Source organism: Pseudophryne corroboree (genome assembly GCF_028390025.1).
Source record: "Pseudophryne corroboree isolate aPseCor3 chromosome 3 unlocalized genomic scaffold, aPseCor3.hap2 SUPER_3_unloc_12, whole genome shotgun sequence".
NCBI classification, from domain to species: domain Eukaryota; kingdom Metazoa; phylum Chordata; class Amphibia; order Anura; family Myobatrachidae; genus Pseudophryne; species Pseudophryne corroboree.
In genome coordinates, this window is record NW_026967500.1 from 1,458,590 (window position 1) to 1,481,372 (window position 22,783).

The 22,783-nt window shown below is 45.7% G+C and overlaps 1 protein-coding gene across 1 annotated transcript in view; it reads left to right on the top strand.

Annotated features, from left to right (window-relative positions):
- Window positions 1-22,783, top strand: part of LOC134983323 (zinc finger protein 271-like) — a 108,556-nt gene that overhangs the window by 22,335 nt on the left and 63,438 nt on the right. The window contains exon 3 of the mRNA XM_063949038.1: window positions 14,541-14,737. Coding sequence (XP_063805108.1) covers window positions 14,541-14,737 — 197 coding nt within the window. The remainder of the gene's footprint in view (window positions 1-14,540; window positions 14,738-22,783) is intronic.

Sequence of the window (22,783 nt, forward strand, 5' to 3'; positions counted from 1 at the left end):
CATTAACCACTTAACTGACGATTTATTTAGCCGAAAACCGCTCTGAAATTGTCGGGTTTTTTATGAGTGAATTAGGTGAAGAACATGAATTTAACCCTATCCCAAAAGATTTTAGTAAAAAAAAAAAAGGAAATAAAATATTTATTTATTTTTACATTTTTTCAAACATCGAAACATTGATTGGGAACATCACGACCATCGGAACATTGCGGCTTTCATTTTGAAAGCCGGTACAGCCTGCAGGTATACAGGGTGGGTCTGGGGGTGGTTTGGGGGGGGGGGGGGGGGGGGTAATTTACACTCCCAGCGGCTGCCATTGTCTGCAGCCACTGGAGGGGGAGATCCTGCCATGCTGACCAATCACTAGCGATCGGCAGCATGGTAGACACAGGGGGAGAGTGCAGGAAGGCAGAGGGACCTTCCGGTACCTCTGACTGTTACGTTCTTGGTGCTCTGAACAAAGAGGTGTAGTGTAGCAACTCCAAAGCACCAGAACATGACGCTGAAATAATGGCCAGGTGTGATGGTAACCCCTAGCAACCTACCTCCGTTGTTCACCCACGTGGTCAGTTTACGCCTGTGAGACTGTGGTTTCTTGGGCCTACGGCAGCCTCGTTTGGAGGGCGGATTAGGTCTGCCCAACTCCGATGCCCCCAGGTCTTAATGTGAGACAAGTCGTGAACCGAGACTGGATAATAACAAGGGGACTAAAGGAAACAGAGAGCTAGGGGCTACTAAGAAACCTAAAACTAAATATATGTGCGGCACGCCACCAAAGAAGAAGAACAACAAAGGTTCCACTGTCCACACCCTACACGGCACCGTCATGTACCGGGGAGGAAAGTGAGAGCGGAAACCTCAACGAAAACACCAGTAACAAATTAACACAAGGACTCAGCGACCAAGGCCGCAAGACGCGTCAGAAGCCGCTACTCACGAAACCGGGAGAGAACCCGCGATGACTGATACAGGTACACTCGACTAGAGAACTGGAAAGATTCCCACGACCGGCTTCTGAACTCCTGGACTCAGGACCACAGGGAGCTGGATCAACCAGATAACAGCACGCTGGACAATGAACTCTGCAGGGCAGGAACAGCATACAGGAAGCTATCACCGGCGAGGCTGCAATGTGCTGGTTCCAATAAAAAGGCCCTGCTGACCAATAACAGAAGAGCCAGCAAGACCAGCCCCCAGACCCTAAATGATAGTTGTCGTGCAGCTGCCCTGCTGCACGAACAACTAATCAGGTACAATCAGTATCTGGCAACGGGGAACGCGGTCCGCCAGCGGCGTCCCCGTTGCCATGGTCCCGGCGGCTGTGGACGCCTGGCGTCCTAGCGTTTCCAGGGACCCGGCGGCTACAGCACGCACGGCGTCCTGGCATTGCTAGGTGCCAGGCGGGCGAAGAGGGAGGTGCGGCGGCCGTGACCGTCACTCGGCAACCGTCGGAGGGGCGCCACGGACCGCCGCGCCTAACAAGATGTACACCAGGATGGGCAGGATATTGGTGTAGCTGGCGCTGAGGAGGAAGTTGACCATGAGGATTCTGATGATGATGTGTTGGTTTGAATAAGGCACCAGTGGAGACAGTTGTTGTCTATGAGATGAGAAAGCACATTGACATGCATGGGCAAAATACAAAAAAGCCACCTCTTCGGTTTGGAATTTTTTCTCCACAAATCTGGAAAACAGGTGTCAAGCCGTGTGTTGCCTTTGTCAATCTGTAATAAGTAGGGGTAAGGATGTTAACCACCTAGGAACATCCTCCCTTAAATGTCACCTGCAGCTCTTTCATCAGAAGTCATTGTCAAGTTCAGAAACTTTGGGTGAGAGCGTAAGCAGTCCACTGACACCTAAATCCCTTCTTCCTGTTGTACCCAAGCTTCTGCAAGCCACACCACCAACTCCCTCAACGTCAATTTCCTACTCAGTCAGGAACGTCAGTAGTCCTGCAGGCCATGTCACTGCCATGACTGACGAGTCCTCTCCTAACCAGGATTCCTCTGGGGGATCCTTGAGTGGTATGCCTACTGCTGCTGCTTCCACTGCTGTTGTTGCTGCTGGGAGTCGATCGTCTTCCCAGGGTCGAAGTTAGAAGACCACTTGTACTTCTTAAACTTAGCAATTGACTGTCCAGCAGTCATTTTTGAGGAAAATTAAATATGACAGCAGTCACCCTGTTGCAAAGCGGATAACTGAGACCATAACAACTATGCTGGTGGTAGACGTGCGTCCGGTATCTGCCATTAGTGCACTGTGATTTCAGACAGTTGATGGACATTCTGTGTCCCCGTACCAAATCCCGTCTAGATTCCACTTCACTAGGCAAGCGATTCCCAGACTGTACAGGGACATTAAGAAATGTTGTCCTCCGTGTCCTTAGAAAAGCGGATGTACCCAATGTCCACTTAACCACGGACAAACTAAGGACTACATGACTGTGACAGTACACTGGGTAGATTTTTTGCCTCCCACAGCAAAAACAGCAGCGGCACCAGTAGCAGCATCTCACAAATGCCAACTCATTCATAGGCAGGCTACGCTGTGTATCACCAGTTTCTGTTAGAGGCACACCTCTGACAACCTCTTACGGAAACTGTGGAACATCATCGCACAACGGCTTACCCCACTTTTCTACGACTCCCCTGGGGATTTGTGATATCGGACAACGCCGCCAATTTTGTGCATGCATTACATCTGGGCAAATTCCAGCACATCCCATGTTTTGCACATACAATTAATTTGGTGGTGCAGAATTTTTTTTAAAAACGACAGGGGCATGTTGGAGATGCTGTCGATGGCCCGAAAAATTGCATGCCACTTTTGACATTCAGCCACTGTGTGCCAAAGACTGGAGTGCCAGCAAACACTCCTGAACCTGCCCTGCCATCATCTGAAACAAGAGGTGGCAACGAGGGGGAATTCAACCCTCTATATGCTTCAGAGGATGGAGGAGCAACAAAAGGTCATTAAAGCCTATACATCCACCTACGATACAGGCAGTGGCGTAACTAGAATTTTTTTCCCCCGAAACCAAAATATTCTCTGGCACCCCTCCCCCCACCCCCCATAATTGGCTCTAGCAAAGATGCGCACCACAAAAAGGGGCATGGCTTTGCATAAAGGGGTGTGTCATTGCAGGAAAAGACTACCTTATACCCCAGTTTTGCAACCTGCACGCCCAGACATTGACTACCACAGGAAAACATTACTCCTGATTCATGCCCCTTACATTATTTGCCATTTTTCCTCCATATAGTAATGCCCAGGATACATTATGCCACATACTGCAATGGCCCTTAGACATTATGCCACACACAATAATGCCCATGACGCATTATGACAGGCATCGCAATGCCCGTTATACATTATGCTACACACTGCAATGCCCCTGATACATTATGCCACACACTGCAATGTCCATGATACATTATGCCACACACTGCAATGATTCCGAGACATTATACCACATACCACAATGCCCATGATATAGTATACCACACACCGTAATTCCTGTGACACATACCGCATGCCCATTATACCCTATGCCACACACCGCAATGCCCATTATACATTATGCCAAACTCTGCAATGCCCCTGAGAAATTATACCACAGTGCCCGTGATATAGTATGCCACACACCGTAATGCCTGTTGACACATTATGACACACACCGCAATGTCCATGATACATTATGCCACACACCGTAATGCCCATTACACATTAAGTCCTAAAGTAAGGCTTCTAATTACTTTTAAATTACCTGCTCATTGCCAGGGGTTTCATGCTCAGGGTCTCATGCTCGTTGCCAGGGATTTCATGCGGTAGGTGTTATGTTTGTTGCCAGATGTATGATGTGCTGGGTTTCAAGCTTTTTGCCAGGTAATAATATTTGTTGCAAGGGGTTTCATGCACTGGGTGTCATGCTCGTTGCTAGGGGGCAATGTTTGTTGCCTGGGATTTAATGAGCTGGGTGTTGTGCTTGTAACCAGGGGATAATGATTGTTGCTAGGGCTGTGCTCCCAGTGCCACATATGCCTCCAGTGCCAGATATTCCCCCACAATGCCAGGTACACATATACCCCCGCTGCCAAATATGCCCACCCCAGTGCTAGGTACACATATACCACCAGTGCCAAATATGCTCCCCCAAGTGCCAAATATGCCCCCTAGTGACAAATATGCTCCCCCCGTGTCATGGACCCCCTATCCCCTCTGGCCTACCCCGCCACCGTGCTGTGAGTTTTGGGAAGGAGGACACAGAGGGCACAGCCGCGCCTCTCCTGAGTCCTTCCTGCGTTTCCGGCAGCAGCGGTGTGTCTGTCAAATGAAGTGCCAGTTTGTAAGCCAATCAGAGCTCACAAATGGGCACTTCATTAAACATACACGCCGCTGCCGCCGGAGATCCAGGAGGAACACAGGAGACACGCGCTGTGCCCTCCATGTCCTTCCCAGCAAAAATGAGTGGTGGGAGCTAGGGCGCCCAGCAGCCCTGCGCACTTCCAAGCTTTCGCAGTGGCTGTGGACCCCTAGTTATGCCACTGGATACAGGCAAAGGAGGAAGAATACACCTGACTCAAGCGCAATGGAGAATGATTCCCGTGTTTTGCAAAGTTCTCAAACCCTTCAAACTTGTCACACGTGAAGTCAGTTCAGACTCTGCCAGCTTGAGTCAGGTCATTCCCCTCATCAGGATTTTGCAGAAGCAGCTGGAGAAATTGAAGGAGGAGCTAAGACAGAGCGATTCCGGTAAGTATGTGGGACTTGTGAATGGAGAGTTAATATCTAAAGAAGGCTTAATGTGTGGCGCACTCTTTTTTGTTTGTTTCATGAATAAATGAAGACATAACTTTTATTATTTTTATTTAAGATAGATAGGCATGACATAAGGCAATTGATTGTCACCCTGGAAAGACAAAAAATTAATGAAAGATATAAAATAATTTATATATTAGCACTACCTGTGTATGGGTATATGGGTAGAGCAATAATTGATTAAAGCAAGTGAAATATAAAAGGAATTTAAACACAGGTTTTATTTATCAAATTTAACAGGATTGTGACCTCAGAAAAAAAACTTTTACAGCTGCGCCCTGCAGAGCATTACTACTGCATACAACCTAAGTGCTCCCTGCAGAGCGTTACTACTGCATACAACCTAAGTGGCCTTTTCTGGTAACCACAATGTTTTACAATGACCACTTTGTTACTACCCGTAGCGTATTACACGTTAAAACAGTGTAAACTACCTATAATGTATAACAGTGGGATCACTCTCAATGGCACAGAGAAACATATATGTTCAATTCAGCACATATGTAATAATATTGGTATTGGGAGGAAATGTTTTCCTATAACCAAGTATATCATTGTAAAACCCAGGCACCGATGTGATGAAGCAAACATGAAACGTACGTCATCGGAAGCTCAGACGTACACTGTCTCCGGGTGCTTGATTTTCAAACCCGACCCGGCGTCTGTGCTCTCGAGCAGCTCCCAGTGCAGCGTTACATGTCTCCTAGCGGTACTGACACCGCTCTCTCCGCAGCGCTACAGATTCCCAGCGGCATTGACACTGCAGCCACCATTTCGGGCAGGTACTCAGAGCGGCTCTCTCATTCCCGGGACACCGCTCACCTCCTCTGCAATGTGTACCCGCAACAGGGGAGGGAGCGTCTGATCCCGGGGACAGCAGAAGCTGCTGCACTTTATCTTTCCTTCTGCTCTGGTGCTGCCCCTTTCCCTGCTCTCATTGTTCCCAGTCACTGCCCCACGGCACATGGGATAAAAGTAGAAGGGGGATTCAGCCTATATACACCAGAGCTTCTTTATATCTATCAGAGGAAGGATCTCTATCAGAAGAATGGTTATAGCACTGTTTATATAACAGCATATATTATCATTATTACAGGCTGCTACTCTCTCCCCAGCCTCATTCATTCTTCAGATGTTATATTTCTGTAGCGGGTGCTGGAGATACAGAAAGGTGGTTCTCCTGATTTGTGGACTCATTGCATACAGACGTCATTACTAGTCACTGGTTACTACTCGTTATCTGACTGATTTATATTTATATCAGGCATCACTCAGTGATTGGCAATAGTATTGTGTAGATACATGTTGGGACAACTTAGCAGGCCTTTGGAATGAAACAGGCAGAAAGCTGGATATTATCTATGTACTAACCTTGGGATAATATAATGTATACCTCGCTCTGTGACAGGGTTTCATATTGTATACCTTGTTACAGGGAATATCCCTTCTCAATAACAATATTGTCACAGAAGTGATACAAATGTGTAGAATTGGATATGCATGCCTTAGAGAACTGTGCTCTGTTACAGGGTTACACATGATATGCTCAGTCACAGGAGAACACCTTTTATTACCAACAATATTGTTTTATTCCATGTGCATATCTTTGTGATGTGGTCAGTTATCAATTTATATATTTACTGAATGGGTAACACATATGATTGGGGATTCTGCTCTGGTACAGGGTTTTACAATGGTATACTTGGTTGGTACTTATTTCATGCCTATTGAAAAATCTATCTTAAATAAAAATAAAAGTTATGTTTTCATTTATTCATGAAACAAAGAAAAACACACATTAAGGCTTCTTTAGATATAAGCCCACTAGCGTGTTTTTCTAAACCCCCTAACCAGTCATTGCAATTTGCTTAATGGCGCACCTCCAACCAGATTAGCTAATCTTTGGTATTAACAGTTTTGGATTATTCCCTCTATCGGTTGGTTCATACATAGGAGGAGGCCTTCCTACCTCTATGACTGTTATCACCCAGTTTGTTATTGTTATTTCAAATTGTAAAGCGCAACGGAATTTGCTGCGCTATATAAGAACTGTTAATAAATAAATAAAAATCATAAAACAATTATCATTTGGGCCTGTGCATAGTCCCTCGGTCTTAACGTCTTCCCTGGAAATACTTGTGGATGGAGCCCTTCATTCGCTTGCCAGGATTCAAGGGTGGTCAATCTGTTGAAATCAGAGCACTAAATTTTGGCCACCGTGCTCAATCCTAGGTTTAAAGCCTACATTGTATCTCTCTTTCCGGACACAAGTCTGCAGAGGTGGAAAGACCTGCTGGTGAGAAAATGGTCAACTCAGGTTGAACGTGACCCGCCAACAGCTCCTCCTTCATTTTCTCCAGCAACTGGGGTTGTGAGGAAAAGGATAACATTTCCGAGCCCACCCGCTGGACACAAAAGTAACAATGCAAGTGACACATTAACAGGAAACTGTTTCTGTCACCATAGCGACAATTATCTGGAAATAAGATAATACACAGACACATAAAAAGACTCAACGGAAATCTTTTGTTTTTAAAAAAACTTTATTTCATATCTTTAATAAACAGATTTTTCTCTATATTTTAAACTTAAAAAATACTTTACTCTGCACAACATGGATAAAAAATCCTTAAAGCACAGAAACAATTCAAGTTACATTATAGCATTGCAGGTAAGTAAAACAGATGTATATCAGGAGAGCCAAAACCCTATAGGGGTCATTCAGACCCAGCCGCAATAGCAGCCCGCAGCAGTTTGCTGGTGGTGGCAATATGCACATGCGCAGCGGCCGCACAGACACACACATTGCGGTCGCATCCCTGAGGGGTGAATGTGGGTGGGCCGGGACCATTTTCCAGGGGCTACGTGATGTCACATCTGCGTTCACCTCTGATTAACCCCCTATAAGCTTCCAGAGTGCACCTCATATCTCATCTTTTCCAAGTTACTACAAATGATGAGATCGGTAGCAGCACTACTTTCAGGATTATTACACAGAACACACATAAAGGCTGACACAGCAAATAACCGTAACACATACAAGGGATTAATTAGAAATAAGGAAGCAGAATCATCATTAGGTCTAATTATCAACTGGTTCTGTGTGGGACCCATACACCTCTTTACTGCCTCCAGCAGCCCCTGATACTGCACTACAGCCATCCGCCCTGTCTCCCCCACTATTGCCACTGCCCCATCTCCCCCCACTGCCACCCGCCCCGCCTCCCCGCACTACTGCCACCACCCTGTCTCCCCTTTGACACCCTAGCGCTGTTTGAGGACAAGATTCTCACAGACACTGGCAGCCCCTACTACAACACTAGTGCCACCACCCTGTCTTCCCCCTGACCTCTCAGCACTGCTTGAGGATTCTTGGTACTGCTGGTAACAGTCCTTCATCTGCAGGTGGAAGTAACTGGGCAGTAAGGAGGCAGAAGCTGCTTCTGGTACCATGGATCCTGGTCATGTAGGATTGGGAGAGTCAGTAAGATTATGTAATAGAGTCACCATCTTACAGGCAGCTGGTGAAGGGAGCAGAGAATGGGTGTTATGTGGCAGGAACGGGCTGGTTAGGTAACAGCCTGGCTGCTGCATTCTGTACAAGCTACAAGCAGTGCAATTCTATTGCTGGGAGACCCAGGTAGAGGACATTGCAGTAGTCTATGTGTGATGATACAAGTGCATGTATGACTGTAGGTAGATCTTCTGAGGGAATAAAGTGCTGGAGTCTGGCTATGTTCCTCAGATGACGATCTGATTGTGGCAGATACCTTATGTCTAAGTGTCACTCCACCATCCAGGACACCAAGATTCCGGACAGGATCAGCATTTTGTAACTCTGAACCCCCAAGTGTAAGTCTGGTTGGTTTGCAAAGCTGAGCTGCAGCCCTGCTCTTTGTTGGTGAGCTTAAAGACCTGTTTCACCAGGACTGAATCACAGCTAACTGGCATCACCCACACCTGGAGCTCAACTAGACAACCATTTAGGATTGGTACTGGGTTCTCAGTACCTAGAGCAAAGACAGGTCATCTGCATAGCAGTGGTAGACGATGGTATGACATCTGATTATTTCACCCAGTAGTAACATGTATATTGCAAAAAGCATAGGAGATAGGATAAGAACCATAAAGAACAAGCATGGCAATGATGAGTATATTCCAGAAGATTAAAATGGTTCCTCACCTGAGTGATGTCTATTGTGTACAATTTGAGTGATGTCTATTGTGTGTATATATTTATAGCTTCAGCCATGCACAGCTGTGCGTTAAAATACTCAAAGCATTCCTATCTCCAAGCAACAACATCAAGAAAGAAATCCAGAACATTATGTGGACTCATCAAACCTCGAAAATGAAATCACCAGGACTATGCCCACTAACCCTCTGGCAGAGAACATCAGTAGTACCTTACAGGCCTACCCCTCAAGGATGGACTACTCCACCCAGGGTACTCCTACGCAGTGCGCCGGATATGGCTGCCGCACCTGGTACCCTGTGAGGGTGGAATACACAGCCCATGGAAGTTATTACTCAAAATGCCTACACCAATCCTGCATTATTCTTTCTGTGTCTTTTTTTTTTTTGTCTGTCTGGTTTATCTTTTGATGTGTAATACTTAAATCTTCTGTATTATGTGCATTGTTTGAGTTCTAGTTGGCGCTGCGGATGGCTGCCTCAGTGCTGCTCTGCCAAGCAGCCTTCGTTTTTAGTCTTACATGTATAATATGTTGAGTCTATTGTACAGTTGCAATGTGCAGTATGAACTCATGTGTAATGTATGCTATGTTTTTCCCCCTTCTTATGCCATGTATTCCCCTTTCATGTTGCTGCTTGGCGATGCATTGTACAACAAACAACTCCTAGTGTACGCGAGTATACCTGGCCAATAAAGCTGATTCTGATTATTTATTTCTCAGAGTATAGAAATGACTTCTCACCTGTGTGACTTCTCTGATGTCTAACAAGATGTGATTTGTGTGCAAAACATTTTCCACACTCAGAACATGGAAATGCCTTCTCACCTGTGTGACTTTGCTGATGGGTAACAAGTTGTGATTTCTGTGTAAAACATTTCCCACACTCAGAGCAAGAAAATGGCTTCTCACCTGTGTGATGTATAACAAGATCTGATTTCCATGCAAAACATTTCCCACACTCGGAACATGGAAAAGGCTTCTCACCTGTGTGACTTCTCTGATGTCTAACAAGAACTGATTTGTGTGCAAAACATTTCCCACACTCAGAACATGGAAATGCCTTCTCACCTGTGTGACTTTGCAGATGGGAAAGAAGTTGTGATTTGTGTGTAAAACATTTCCCACACTCAGAGCAAGAAAATGGCTTCTCACCTGTGTGACTTCTCTGATGTATAACAAGTTGTGATTTGTATGGAAAACATTTCCCACACTCAGAACATGGAAATGCCTTCTCATCTGTGTGACTTTGCTGATGGGTAACAAGTTGTGATTTCTGTGTAAAACATTTCCCACACTCAGAGCAAGAAAATGGCTTCTCCTCTGTGTGACTTCTGTGATGTATAACAAGATCTGATTTCCATGCAAAACATTCCCCACACTCAGAACATGGAAAAGTCTTCTCACCTGTGTGATTTCTCTGATGTCTAACAAGAACTGATTTGTGTGCAAAACATTTCCCACACTCAGAACATGGAAATGCCTTCTCACCTGTGTGACTTTGCAGATGGGAAAGAAGTTGTGATTTGTGTGTAAAACATTTCCCACACTCAGAGCAAGAAAATGGCTTCTCACCTGTGTGACTTCTCTGATGTATAACAAGTTGTGATTTGTATGGAAAACATTTCCCACACTCAGAACATGGAAATGCCTTCTCATCTGTGTGACTTTGCTGATGGGTAACAAGTTGTGATTTCCGTGTAAAACATTTCCCACACTCAGAGCAAGAAAATGGCTTCTCCTCTGTGTGACTTCTGTGATGTATAACAAGATCTGATTTCCATGCAAAACATTCCCCACACTCAGAACATGGAAAAGGCTTCTCACCTGTGTGATTTCTCTGATGTTTAACAAGTTGTGATTTACTTACAAAACATTTCCCACACTCAGAACATGGAAATGGCTTCTCACCTGTGTGACTTCGCTGATGTCTAACAAGAACTGATTTGTGTGCAAAACATTTCCCACACTCAGAACATGGAAATGCCTTCTCACCTGTGTGACTTTGCTGATGGATAACAAGTTGTGATTTGTATGTAAAACATTTCCCACACTCATAGCAAGAAAATGGCTTCTCACCTGTGTGACTTCTCTGATGTCTAACAAGATGTGATTTGTGTGCAAAACATTTTCCACACTCAGAACATGGAAATGCCTTCTCACCTGTGTGACTTTGCTGATGGGTAACAAGTTGTGATTTCTGTGTAAAACATTTCCCACACTCAGAGCAAGAAAATGGCTTCTCACCTGTGTGACTTCTGTGATGTATAACAAGATCTGATTTCCATGCAAAACATTTCCCACACTCAGAACATGGAAAAGGCTTCTCACCCGTGTGACTGCGCAGATGTGTAACAAGTTGTGATTTACTTACAAAACATTTCCCACACTCAGAACATGGAAATGGCTTCTCACCTGTGTGACTTCTGTGATGTATAACAAGATGTGATTTACTTACACAACATTTCCCACACTCAGAGCAAGAAAACAGCGTCTCAACTGTGTGACTTCTGTGACGTATAACAAGAGCTGATTTCTGTGCAAAACATTTCCCACACTCAGAACATGGGAATGCCTTCTCACCTGTGTGACTTTGCTGATGGGTAACAAGTTGGGATTTTTGTGTAACACATTTCCCACACTCATAGCAAGAAAATGGCTTCTCACCTGTGTGACTTGTCTGATGTCTAACAAGATGTGATTTAAGTGCAAAACATTTCCCACACTCAGAGCAAGAAAATGACTTCTCACCTGTGTGACTTCTCTGATGTATAACAAGTTGTGATTTGTATGTAAAACATTTCCCACACTCAGAACATATCAGTGGCCTCTCACCTGCCTTAGCTGGCTGATGGGTAATAGGCTTTGTGTTTTGTGTAAAACATTTGGCATCTATAGAACAGGGAAACTCTGTATCTACTGTCAGAGCTGTAACAGATGCACCAATATCAGAGTGATCAGGAGAACATTTCCCAGGATCAGGGGGATCAGCTGATAGAGCTGGATGTATAATTGGGGTAATGGGGTTATCTCCCAGAGAATCCTGTCTACTGTCATTATCTTTTATGTCACAATCCGGGGATAACATTAGATGTCCTTCTGAGATATTTCTGCTTGTGTGACCATCTGCTGGAAATAAAATACATTATGGAAATGTGACATTTTCTGTAACAATATTAATCTTGTAAACAATAGGAGAAGACGACTCTCTGGGACACTTAATTGTAAATGTGTGTGCATAATAAAACATAACTTTTAATGAAGGCTTTACAATATTGTGTCTCAGACTATCATTGTGTCCACCCTCCTGAGAACACTCACAATAACAAATGTAATATTATAATAAGACTTATATATATCTCTCTCTTGTACTGGTAACTAACCATGAAGTATAAATGGAAATGTAGTCACTCACCAAGTCCTATGTCAGCACCAATGTAAAACAATGGATGGGGGAACATATCGTATGAATTGGAGATTCTAGATGAACAATAACATCAGTCATATGAGCTGATGGATCAGAGAAATGTCTCCTAACGTTACTCCTGGAAGCATTGGTAATTTAGTATTCCTTTATGTGTGTGCTCATACGCTGGTAAGCCTGTACATGTGTTACTCACCCTTATATAAGGTATATTGCTACAGTAGAGTAGGTGTGTAACAAGGTACTTTACATGCAATACACCATATAATACCCTGCAATCATCATCATCTGCTAGGTTATAATCTACTTTCTCTTATGTCCTAGGGGATGCTGGGGTCCATTTAGTACCATGGAGTATAGATGGGTCCTTTGGGAGCCACTGGCACTTTAAGAGTTTAATAGTGTGGGCTGGCCCCTCCTTCTATGCCCCTCCTACCAGACTTAGTTTAGAAAATGTGCCGGGAGGAGCCGGTCACAGCTAGGGGAGCTCCTAGGAGTTTTCTTAGTTTTTTATTTTCTAGAGTTAGTTAGGTTACAGGAAGGCTGCTGGCAACAGACTCCCTGCTTCGTGGGAATTAAGGGGGGGGGGGGGATAGAAACCAACTTCCTGAAGAGTTAATGGTTCTCTACTCCGCTAACAGGGCACTGAGCTCCTGAGGTTGCTGATCACAAGCCCACGAGGCGACTGCTCACTCCCGCAGCACAGCCACCTCCTAACAAAGCCAGAAGAAAGTGGTGAGTACAGCGCTAGCGTCCCGGTTAGCGGGTTGCCGGCGCAAGGGTGGAAGCGCAGCTCTGACAGGCTGCGCTCCAGGAAGGCTCAGCAACACACAATGTAGGCGCTTTGAGGGGCGTCCTGAGCCAGCGCGGATAAACCCTACACTGGTCACGCAGCTAAAAGGGGCTAATATACCTGTTAGCGCTAAAATCCTCAGGCCAGTATAAACAATTAGTGCAGGAAGCCACGCGCCATTACAAGGGGCGGGGCTTCCTCTCAGAGTGGATCCAGCACTCACCAGTGCCATTTTCCCCCTGCAGATCATAGGAACTAGGACACTGACAGGGAGCGCTGCTCTCCCTATTAAGGTGAGTTAGTCAGCGCCTGGCTTTTATCATACTAACTGCCTACAGGGGCGCTGTGTGGCTGGCTCCTTATACTCTGTGACTCTCTGAAGGTACTCTGGGGGAAACTGTGTCTGACATTTTCCTGTGTGTATATCCACATTACCATGTCTAAGGACTCTGTGTCCTGTGCTGCAGGGTGTGTATCTTCTCCTGAGGAGTCTATTCCATGTACTCAGGACTGCAATGTGCTGTCTCAGCCTTCTGAATCCGAACCCCCATGGGTGGATTCTTTAAGGGGAATGATATCCCAGATTTCAACATGGATGTCACATACTGAGAAAGAGACGCAGGTTTTGAGACAATCTGTAGTGGGTTTGAAGTATTCAGCTCCCACTACTTCATCTAAAACCCCACCTACATACCCCAAAAACGTACACTTGCCCAGATAATGCAAGCTGACACAGATACCGACTCTGATACAGGGGACGGTGATGGGGACATGAAGGGGGGGGGGGGATGCATCCATTGCTAAAGGGGTGCAGCTAATGACTGAAGCCATTAGAGATGTTTTGCATATTTCTGAGAAGGTTCCGGAACAAGTAGAGGAATCTTATTTTACAGTAAATAAGAAGTCCTCGTTACCGTCTCTGATTCTAAGGAGTTAAAACTCCTTGTTTGAAAAATCTTGGGAAAACCCAGAGAAAAAATTCCAGTTCCCTATAAGAATTCTCATTGCTTTGCCTTTCCCTGAAGAGAATAGGAAGAAGTGGGAAAACCCACCTATAGTAGACGCTTCTGTATCTAGGCTGTCTGAAAAGGTGGTTTTACCTATCCCTGGTTCAACCGCCATAAAGTAGCCGGCTGACCGCAAGATTAAGACTACGCTCAAATAACTATACACTGCTAAAAGCATGGCTTTAAGGCCCACTATTGCTTGTGCATGGATTTCTAAAGCCATAGCAAAGTGGTCAGGCACCTTACTAGAGAACTTAGATACTATGGATAGGAGTGACATTAACTTGTTTTTTCGTCACATACAGGATTCTGCAGGTTTCATGGTGGAGGCCATGAAGGACATTGGCCTGCTACTTCCATGGCTGTCTCGGCACGCAGAGGACTCAGGATACGACAATGGACTGCGGATGCAGTATCCAAGAAAAGTGTGGAGAACCTGCCATTCAAGGTCAGGCACTGTTTGGGGACGCATTGGATTTGTGGATTTCCACGGCGACTGCGGGTAAGACAACATTTCTTCCCTCTGCAGCAGCCCCAGGTAGAAAATATTATCCTACACCTACACTGCAGTCCTTTTGGACCTCAAAATTTAAAAAATCCAAACCCCCTCCCACCTTCTTTAGAGGAGGTCGGGGAAGATCCAAAAAACCTGCACCAATAGGTTCCCAGGGACAGAATCCATGTTCTGCTTCCTCCAAATATTCAGCATGATGGTGGACCTCTCAGCCTGGAGATCAGACAGGTGGGAGCGAGACTAAAAGATTTCAGTCACGTCTGGGCGTCATCATGCCTAGACCCCTGGGTGACGGATATTGTTACCCAGGGGTACAGACTGGAGTTTCAGGAACTCCCACCTCACAGATTCTTCAAATCAGGCTTACCAGGTTCGCAGACAGAAAGTGCTATTCTACAGGAAGCCATTAAAAAACTGGTACGAACAAATGTTATTGTTCCAGTTCCACCTCACCCAAAAATCAAGGGTTACTCAAACTTGTTTGTGGTACCAAAACCAAATGGTTCGGTAAGGCCTATATTGAACCTGAAGGCGTTAAACCCCTACTTAAGGGTTTTCCAATTCAAGATGGAATCTCTGAAAGCGGTGATCTCAGGTCTGGAGAAGGGGGAATTCCTAGTATCCCTGGATATCAAGGTTGCGTACCTTCACATTCCGATCTGGCTGCCTCACCAGGCCTATCTACGGTTTGCACTACAGGACTGTCACTATCCGTTCCAAACATTGCCATCTGGCCTCTTCACAGCACCGAGGGTGTTCACCATGGTCATGGCAGAGATGATGCTACTCCTACGCAAACAGGGAGTGAACATAATTCCATATCTGGATGATCTGCTGATAGAGGCATCTTCCAAGGAGAAGCTGTTGCAGAGTATTGCGCTCTCAACTCAACTACTCTGGGATCATGGGTGGATCCTGAACCTTCCAAAGTCACATTTGGAACCGACAAGGAGACTGACCTTCCTGGGGATGATACTCAACATGGAAGTGCAGAGGGTGTTTCTACCGGTGGAGAAAGCTTTGGTGATCCAATCAATGGTCCGGGATGTCTTGAAACCTCCCCGGGTATCGGTTCATCGGTGCATTTGACTTCTGGGGAAGATGGTATCCTCCTACGAGGCTCTACAATACGGAAGATTCCATGCACGCTTCATCCAGCTGGATCTCCTGGACAACTGGTCTGGATTGTATCTTCACATGCACCAATGGATATGCCTGTCACTGAATGCCAGAATTTCACTACTCTGGTGGCTGCAAACTTCTCACCTGATTGAGGGCCGCAGGTTCAGGATTCAGAATTGGATTCTTCTAACCACGGATGCAAGCCTCAAAGGTTGGGGAGCAGTCACCCAGGGGGAAAACTTCCAAGGAAGTGGTCAAGCCGGGAACTGGTCCTTCCAATAAACATTCTGGAACTTAGAGCCATATACAATGGCCTTTTAAAAGTGGCTCATCTTCTGCAATATCGAGTCATGCAGGTTCAGTCGGTCAACATCACAGAGGTGTCCTACATAAACAGGCAGGGTGGAACGAAGAGCGGGGCTGGAATGTCAGAGGTACAAGAATCCTCCTCTGGGTAGAACGACACGCGCTGGCACTGTAGGCGTTCATTCCTCAGCAGACACGATCTCCTTCCAGGAGAATGGGGCCTCCACCCAGAGGTATTCACAGAGGTAACACGCAGATGGGGTGTACCTCAGATAGACATGATGGCCTCTCGCCTCAACAAGATGCTTCGGAGGTACTGTTCCAGGTCACGAGACCCACAGGTAGTGGCTGTGGACACCTTGGTGACTCCGTGGGTGTTCCAGTCAGTATATGTGTTCCCTCCACTTCCACTCATCCCAAGGTTTCTAAAACTAATAAAAAGATAAACAGTTCCGGTGATCCTCATTGCTCTTGACTGGCCAAGGAAGGCTTAGCACGCGGATCTTCCGAGGCCTCTTCCTCTTCGCGAGGACCTTCTACTGCAGGGGCCATTTGCCTATCACGACTTACCGCGGCTCCGTTGGACGGCATGGAGGTTGAATGCCAGATCTTAGCTCGGAAGGGCATTCGGAATAAAGTTTTTCCTACTCTGATCCAAGCTAGGAAGGGGGTAACGTCTAAGCCTTACCATCGGATTTGGAAAAAGTATGTGTTTTGGTGTGAATCCAAGAAGTTTCCTACGGTGGAGTTTCAACGGGGATATTTTCTCCTCTTTCTGCAAGCGGGTGTGGATGTTGGCCTACGTTTGGGCTCCATCAAGTTCCAGATTTCGAAATTGTCTATTTTCTTCCAGAAACAATTGGCTGCTATCCTTGTGGTTCGGACTTTCTTGAAAGGAGTTCTGCACATCCAACCACCCTTTGTGACTCCTATGGCATCTTGGGATCTAAATGTGGTGCTGCAGTTCCTGCAATCGGATTGGTTCGAACCTTTACAGGAGGTAGACGTAAAGTTTCTTACTAGGAAGGCGGTCACGTTGTTGGCCTTGGCTTCTGCCAGATGTGTGTCAGAATTGGGGGCATTTTCGCACAAGAGCCCCTACTTGATTTTCCATGAGGATAGAGCGGAGTTCAGAATGCGTCAGCAATTTCTCCCTAAGGTTGTGTCGGCTTTTCATATCAACCAACCTATTGTGGGGCCAGTGGCTACTGACACCTCAATTACCTCAAAGTCCTTGGATGTCGTGCGGGCTTTGAAAATCTATGTGAACAGTACTACTCATCACAGGAAGTCGGACGCACTATTTGTACTTTATGATCCCAACAATATTGGGTGTCCTGCTTCTAAGCAGACAATTTCACGCTGGATCAGGCTTACTATCCAGCATGCTTATTCCACAGCAGGATTGCCAATTCCAAAATCTGTTCAGGCCCACTCTACCCGTAAAGTGGGTTCTTCCTGGGCAGCTGCCCAGGGTATCTCGGCTATTCAGCTTTGCCGAGCAGCTACTTGGTCAGGGTCGAACACGTTTGCTAAGTTTTACAAGTTCTATACTTTGGCCTCTGAGGACCTCAAGTTTGGTCAATCAGTTCTGCAGGAACCTCAGCACTCTCCCTCCTGTACTGGGAGCTTTGGTACATCCCCATGATACTAAATGGATCCCAGCATCCTCTAGGACGTAAGAGAAAATAGGATTTTAATTACCTACCGATAAATCCTTTTCTCGTAGTCCGTAGAGGATGCAGGGTGCCCGCCCTGTGCTTCGTATTACTGCATTGTTACTCGGTTCAGTATTGTTGGATCAGCCGTTGCTGAATTGTTCCAAGTTGGTGAGTTCGGCTTTTTGTTATGCGTGAGCTGGTGTGTATCTCACCACTATCTGTGTATTTCCTTCTCTCTAAGTATGTCCGTCTCCTCGGGCACAGTTTCTAGACTGAGTCTGGTAGGAGGGGCATAGAGGTAGGGACCAGCCTACACTGTTAAACTCTTAAAGTGCCAGTGGGTCCCAAAGAACCCGTCTAGACCCCATGGTACTAAATGGACCCCAGCATCCCCAACAGACTACGAGAAAAGGATTTACCGGTAGGTAATTCAAATCCTATTTTTACATCCCCATCATCAGTGTCTTACCTCTATTCTCAATAGTAATAAGGAAGATGTGTGTACGGTAAGTATGGTATAGAGAATTACATATCAGGATCTATACAGCTGCCGCCATACTTCTGCTTCTCATACATGTGCTACTGGCAGCAGTGAACATCTGAGTGAGAGTGCAGGGAAGACAGCAGAGTCTGATGAGAAAGAGATTGGATCTGCCTTTGCAGGGATGTACCACACCTGTCACCCCTGTTAGTATATAAAATAATAAATAAGAGGAGCATGGTCCATCCAGACGTGCTTTCTGGAGCTCTCCTCACTAAGTGGCTTCTTATCTACCCTACCTGATAGCTCTCACTGCCCTAAAACCACTCGCTCCGCTCACTCCGGGCACTGTTCACTGCCGCAGCCTAGTGACGCCTATGAAGCCACGGGCTGTATTCTGGGGCTATGTGCACCCAGTCTTTCCTGCACGCTCCGGATACCTGACTTGAAGGCGCTTTTGGCTCAGACGGGAGTACTTGCTCTCCAGATAACACAGGTGTGTAGCTCCCGCGGTGATATTGTGGAGGGAGATGACTGCCATTTTAGATCCTTGTGCGTGGCCATCGCATGCTTTGCCTTCTGCCTTCAATAAGGTTTAATATAACTAAGTGTCCTGACGGCTGGACCGGGGTCACTACACTAAATTGAAACATTTGCCTGGAAGTGAAACTACCTTCTATTTATATAGTACCACTATAATCTACTTCCCTGGAAGAAAAAAAGACAAGGCTGAGATTTGAACTTTTATGGAGCCTAAAAGTAGGCCCACATCCACAACAGCCTGCAGGAAGTGCAAGAAATGTCCCAGATGAAAATCCACAGCAGAATACTGTTGACCCTCACACCAAGAGACACATTTATTCCATATGCGATGGTAATGTTTCGATGCGACCATCTGGCCAGCTTGGAGCATAGTTGAGATAACCTTGCCTGGAATCTCTTTCCTGGCAAAAATCCTCCCAATATACTTCCATTGCATCAAACGTAGCCGTGGTAAGTCTGGATAGACGAGCGGCCCTTGTGTAAGACGATCATCCTGAATTGGCAGAGGCCAGGGGCCTACGAGTAATAAGGCTAGAATGTCTACATACCAGGCCCTGCGGGGCCAGTCTGGGGCAATCAGAATTGCTTGAACCCTGTCCCCTTAAGTCCTTTGAGAACTCTTGGAATTACAGGAACTGGAGGGTACAAGTATATCAACCGGTAAATCCACAGTGTCGCCAGAGCGTCCACTGCTGCGGCCTGTGGATCCCTCGTCCCAGAACAGTAACGCAGTAGTCTCTTGGTGAGCTGAGAAACCAACAAGTCAATTTGCGGGTAGCCCCTCCAATGAAATATCTGCTGAAAAACTTGCGGGTAGAGGCCCCATTCCTCCAGGTGCAGATAGTGTCTACTGAGGAAGTCTGCTCCCCAATTGTCTACTCCCAGAATTAATATGGCGGAAATGGCCTTGAGATTCCGCTCCATCCAGAGGAGTATCTGTGACACCTCCCTCATTGCAGTTCTGCTGTTTGGACCTCCTTGTTGGTTTATGTATGCCACAGTTTGTGCATTTTCCAACCATACCTGTATGGCCTGATACTGAAGGATATAAAAGAGGTCAGCAGAAGGGCATTGTAAATCGCCCTGAGTTCCAAAACTTTTATCGGAAGGGAAGCCTCTTGGTCAGACCACCTTCATTGGAACCGAGCCCCTAGGGTCACTGCACCCCAACCATGGAGGCTTGCATCCGTTGTCAACAGAATCCAATCCTGAATTCTGAAGTGTCGACCCTCCAGGAGGGAGATCAGCAACCACCATAAGAGGGAAATCCTGGCCTTTGGTGAAAGGCATATCATCTGGCGTATGTGCAGATGTGACCCAGACCATTTGTCCAGCAGATCCAGCTGGATTAGTCATGCATGGAATCTTCCTTACCGAAATGGGTTGTAGGAGGCCATCATCTTTCCCAGTACGCTTATGCAAAGATGTACAGAGATTTTGTTCAGATTCAAAATGGAACATACCATTGTCTGAATTATCTTTGCCTCGTCCATAGGAAGGAACACCTTCTGAGACACCGTGTCTAATATCATTACCAGGAACTGAAGCCTCTGCGTAGGTCCTAGGTGGAATTTCTGCAGATTGAGAATCCACCCATGATCCGTGAGTAGTCGTGTTTGAAGGCTGATCTTTTCCATCAAGTGCTCTGAATATAGCCATTATGAGGAGATCGTCCAAGTATGGAATGATTTTCACTTCCTGCTTGCGGAGTTGTAGCAACATCTCTGCCATCACCCCTGATAACACCCTCAGTGCCGTTGATAGGCCGAAAGGCAAGGCCTGGACCTGGTAGTGACTGTCCTGCAGTGCAAACCTGAGGTAAGTCTGAAGAGGCGACCATATTGGGATGTGAAGATATTCATCCTTAATAGCCAGAGAAACCAGGAATTCCCCTTCTTCCATGTCACGCTTGGCTTGAGTTGGGAATCTGACGACTGATAATTGACTGAGGGAGCAGCTATCGGCAAAGGAAGGAAATGAGGTGGCTGAATGTAGTTCTTACACATGGATTGAAGACTTAGGCCCGAAGATGCAGAGGGGTAGGCAATGAGGACAATGACCGAGAATGATACACTGAAGAAAGAGGAATTCAGTTTTAATGAGACCTCAATCATACACAACGACTAGGAGAGAAGTCTGAGTGAATTCTGAAAGACGAAAGGTTTATGACTTGATGCTGAAGAATACTGAACGAAGAAGTGACTTGCAATTTGTAAACGATGCTGAAGAATACTGAATGAAGAGATGACTTGTGATTTTTAAAAAATGCTGAAGAGAGGATCGCTGTGAGCACCATCAGCAAATGGAGACCCTCTACCAGATAGAGGGCCCAGTGGTTAAACCACAAGAGCAGGTGGACTGGGAGCAAAGGACTGCAATAACAGAACTGACCACCAGGCGGACACAACAGACCCAGGATACCAGGGGTTAACCTGGGAGCGCAGAGCACCTTACAGCAGCAAGTAACTTGAAGTACTGGCAACTTAGCTAAGCATCAACCCTTCTTTATAAGGGGAAGACACCTGGGCGCAGATAATTAAAAGTTCTGGGATGTTAATAACAATTCACCTGATCAAGGATTGCTGCTTCACCTAAGAGGTCACCGTTACCTCCCAAAAATGCAGAAACAACAAAAAATAAATGAAGCGCTGTCCTGATCAGTTTAACTTAAAACATGAAACATTTATTAGACATTACACATACAACATTAATCTCACGGCTAGTATATTAAAAAATATTTTTAAAATACAATTAACCCCGTGGCCACTTATCAATTGATCAATTTAATTACTGCAGTATTAATCAGCGAAGTTCCTCACAGTTATATTTGCCAAAATGGAATCAGAACAAAGCTTAAAGATGTTAGAAGCTGCTACCTAATCATGGAGCAATAATTGACTGCCAGTTCGTGACTTTTGCCAGATGGAAACATGCTCAAAGATGTTAAAGAAGCTCAATTAGTATCATGTATCAATCTTCAACTGTTAGTTCATAACTTATGAGATGATTAAGATTCAAAGCATGCATGCAGATGGTTAGTAGAAAAGCTGATTAGTAATTATTTCTCAGGGATTTCTGTCCAGAGAATGTTTAAACTCCACAGTCCAGCGTGGCCACGCTACTAATTAAAACCAACACAACGTGTCTTCAGACCAAGAAACCAATTTGTGGAGTGACGTCTCACTCTTGATAGTTACCACTCCGGTCCTCACGTACAAGTGTTGGATACAACAGATCACCGCCGTAATTGAGCTTCTTTAACATCTTTGAGCATGTTTCCATCTGGCAAAAGTCACGAACTGGCAGTCAATTATTGCTCCATGATTAGGTAGCAGCTTCTAACATCTTTAAGCTTTGTTCTGATTCCATTTTGGCAAATATAACTGTGAGGAACTTCGCTGATTAATACTGCAGTAATTAAATTGATCAATTGATAAGTGGCCACGGGGTTAATTGTATTTTAAAAATATTTTTTAATATACTAGCCGTGAGATTAATGTTGTATGTGTAATGTCTAATAAATGTTTCATGTTTTAAGTTAAACTGATCAGGACAGCGCTTCATTTATTTTTTGTTGTTTCTTCTTTATAAGGGAAGCCTGTACCGGACTGGCTGGACGTGAACTGGGATACCTATTGACTTGGATTGGTCTCCAACATGGTGGCTCCCTGCACAGAGGACACATGTGGTACCAGCACACAGCCACTACCTCTGGCCTCAGCCTCCAAGACTCCGCACTCCAGCAACAGGACACATGGAAACAGACACCTCCGGCTGCCATGCTCCGCTCCCCAGGACCCGGACCCCTTGCTGCTGTAGGTCCTATCCATCGCAGCGACACCAGCCAGCTAAGAGGAAGGCTGCAGGGACCAGAACCGGTGGTAAGACTCCGGATACTGACAGTAGCCCCCCCCCCCCTTT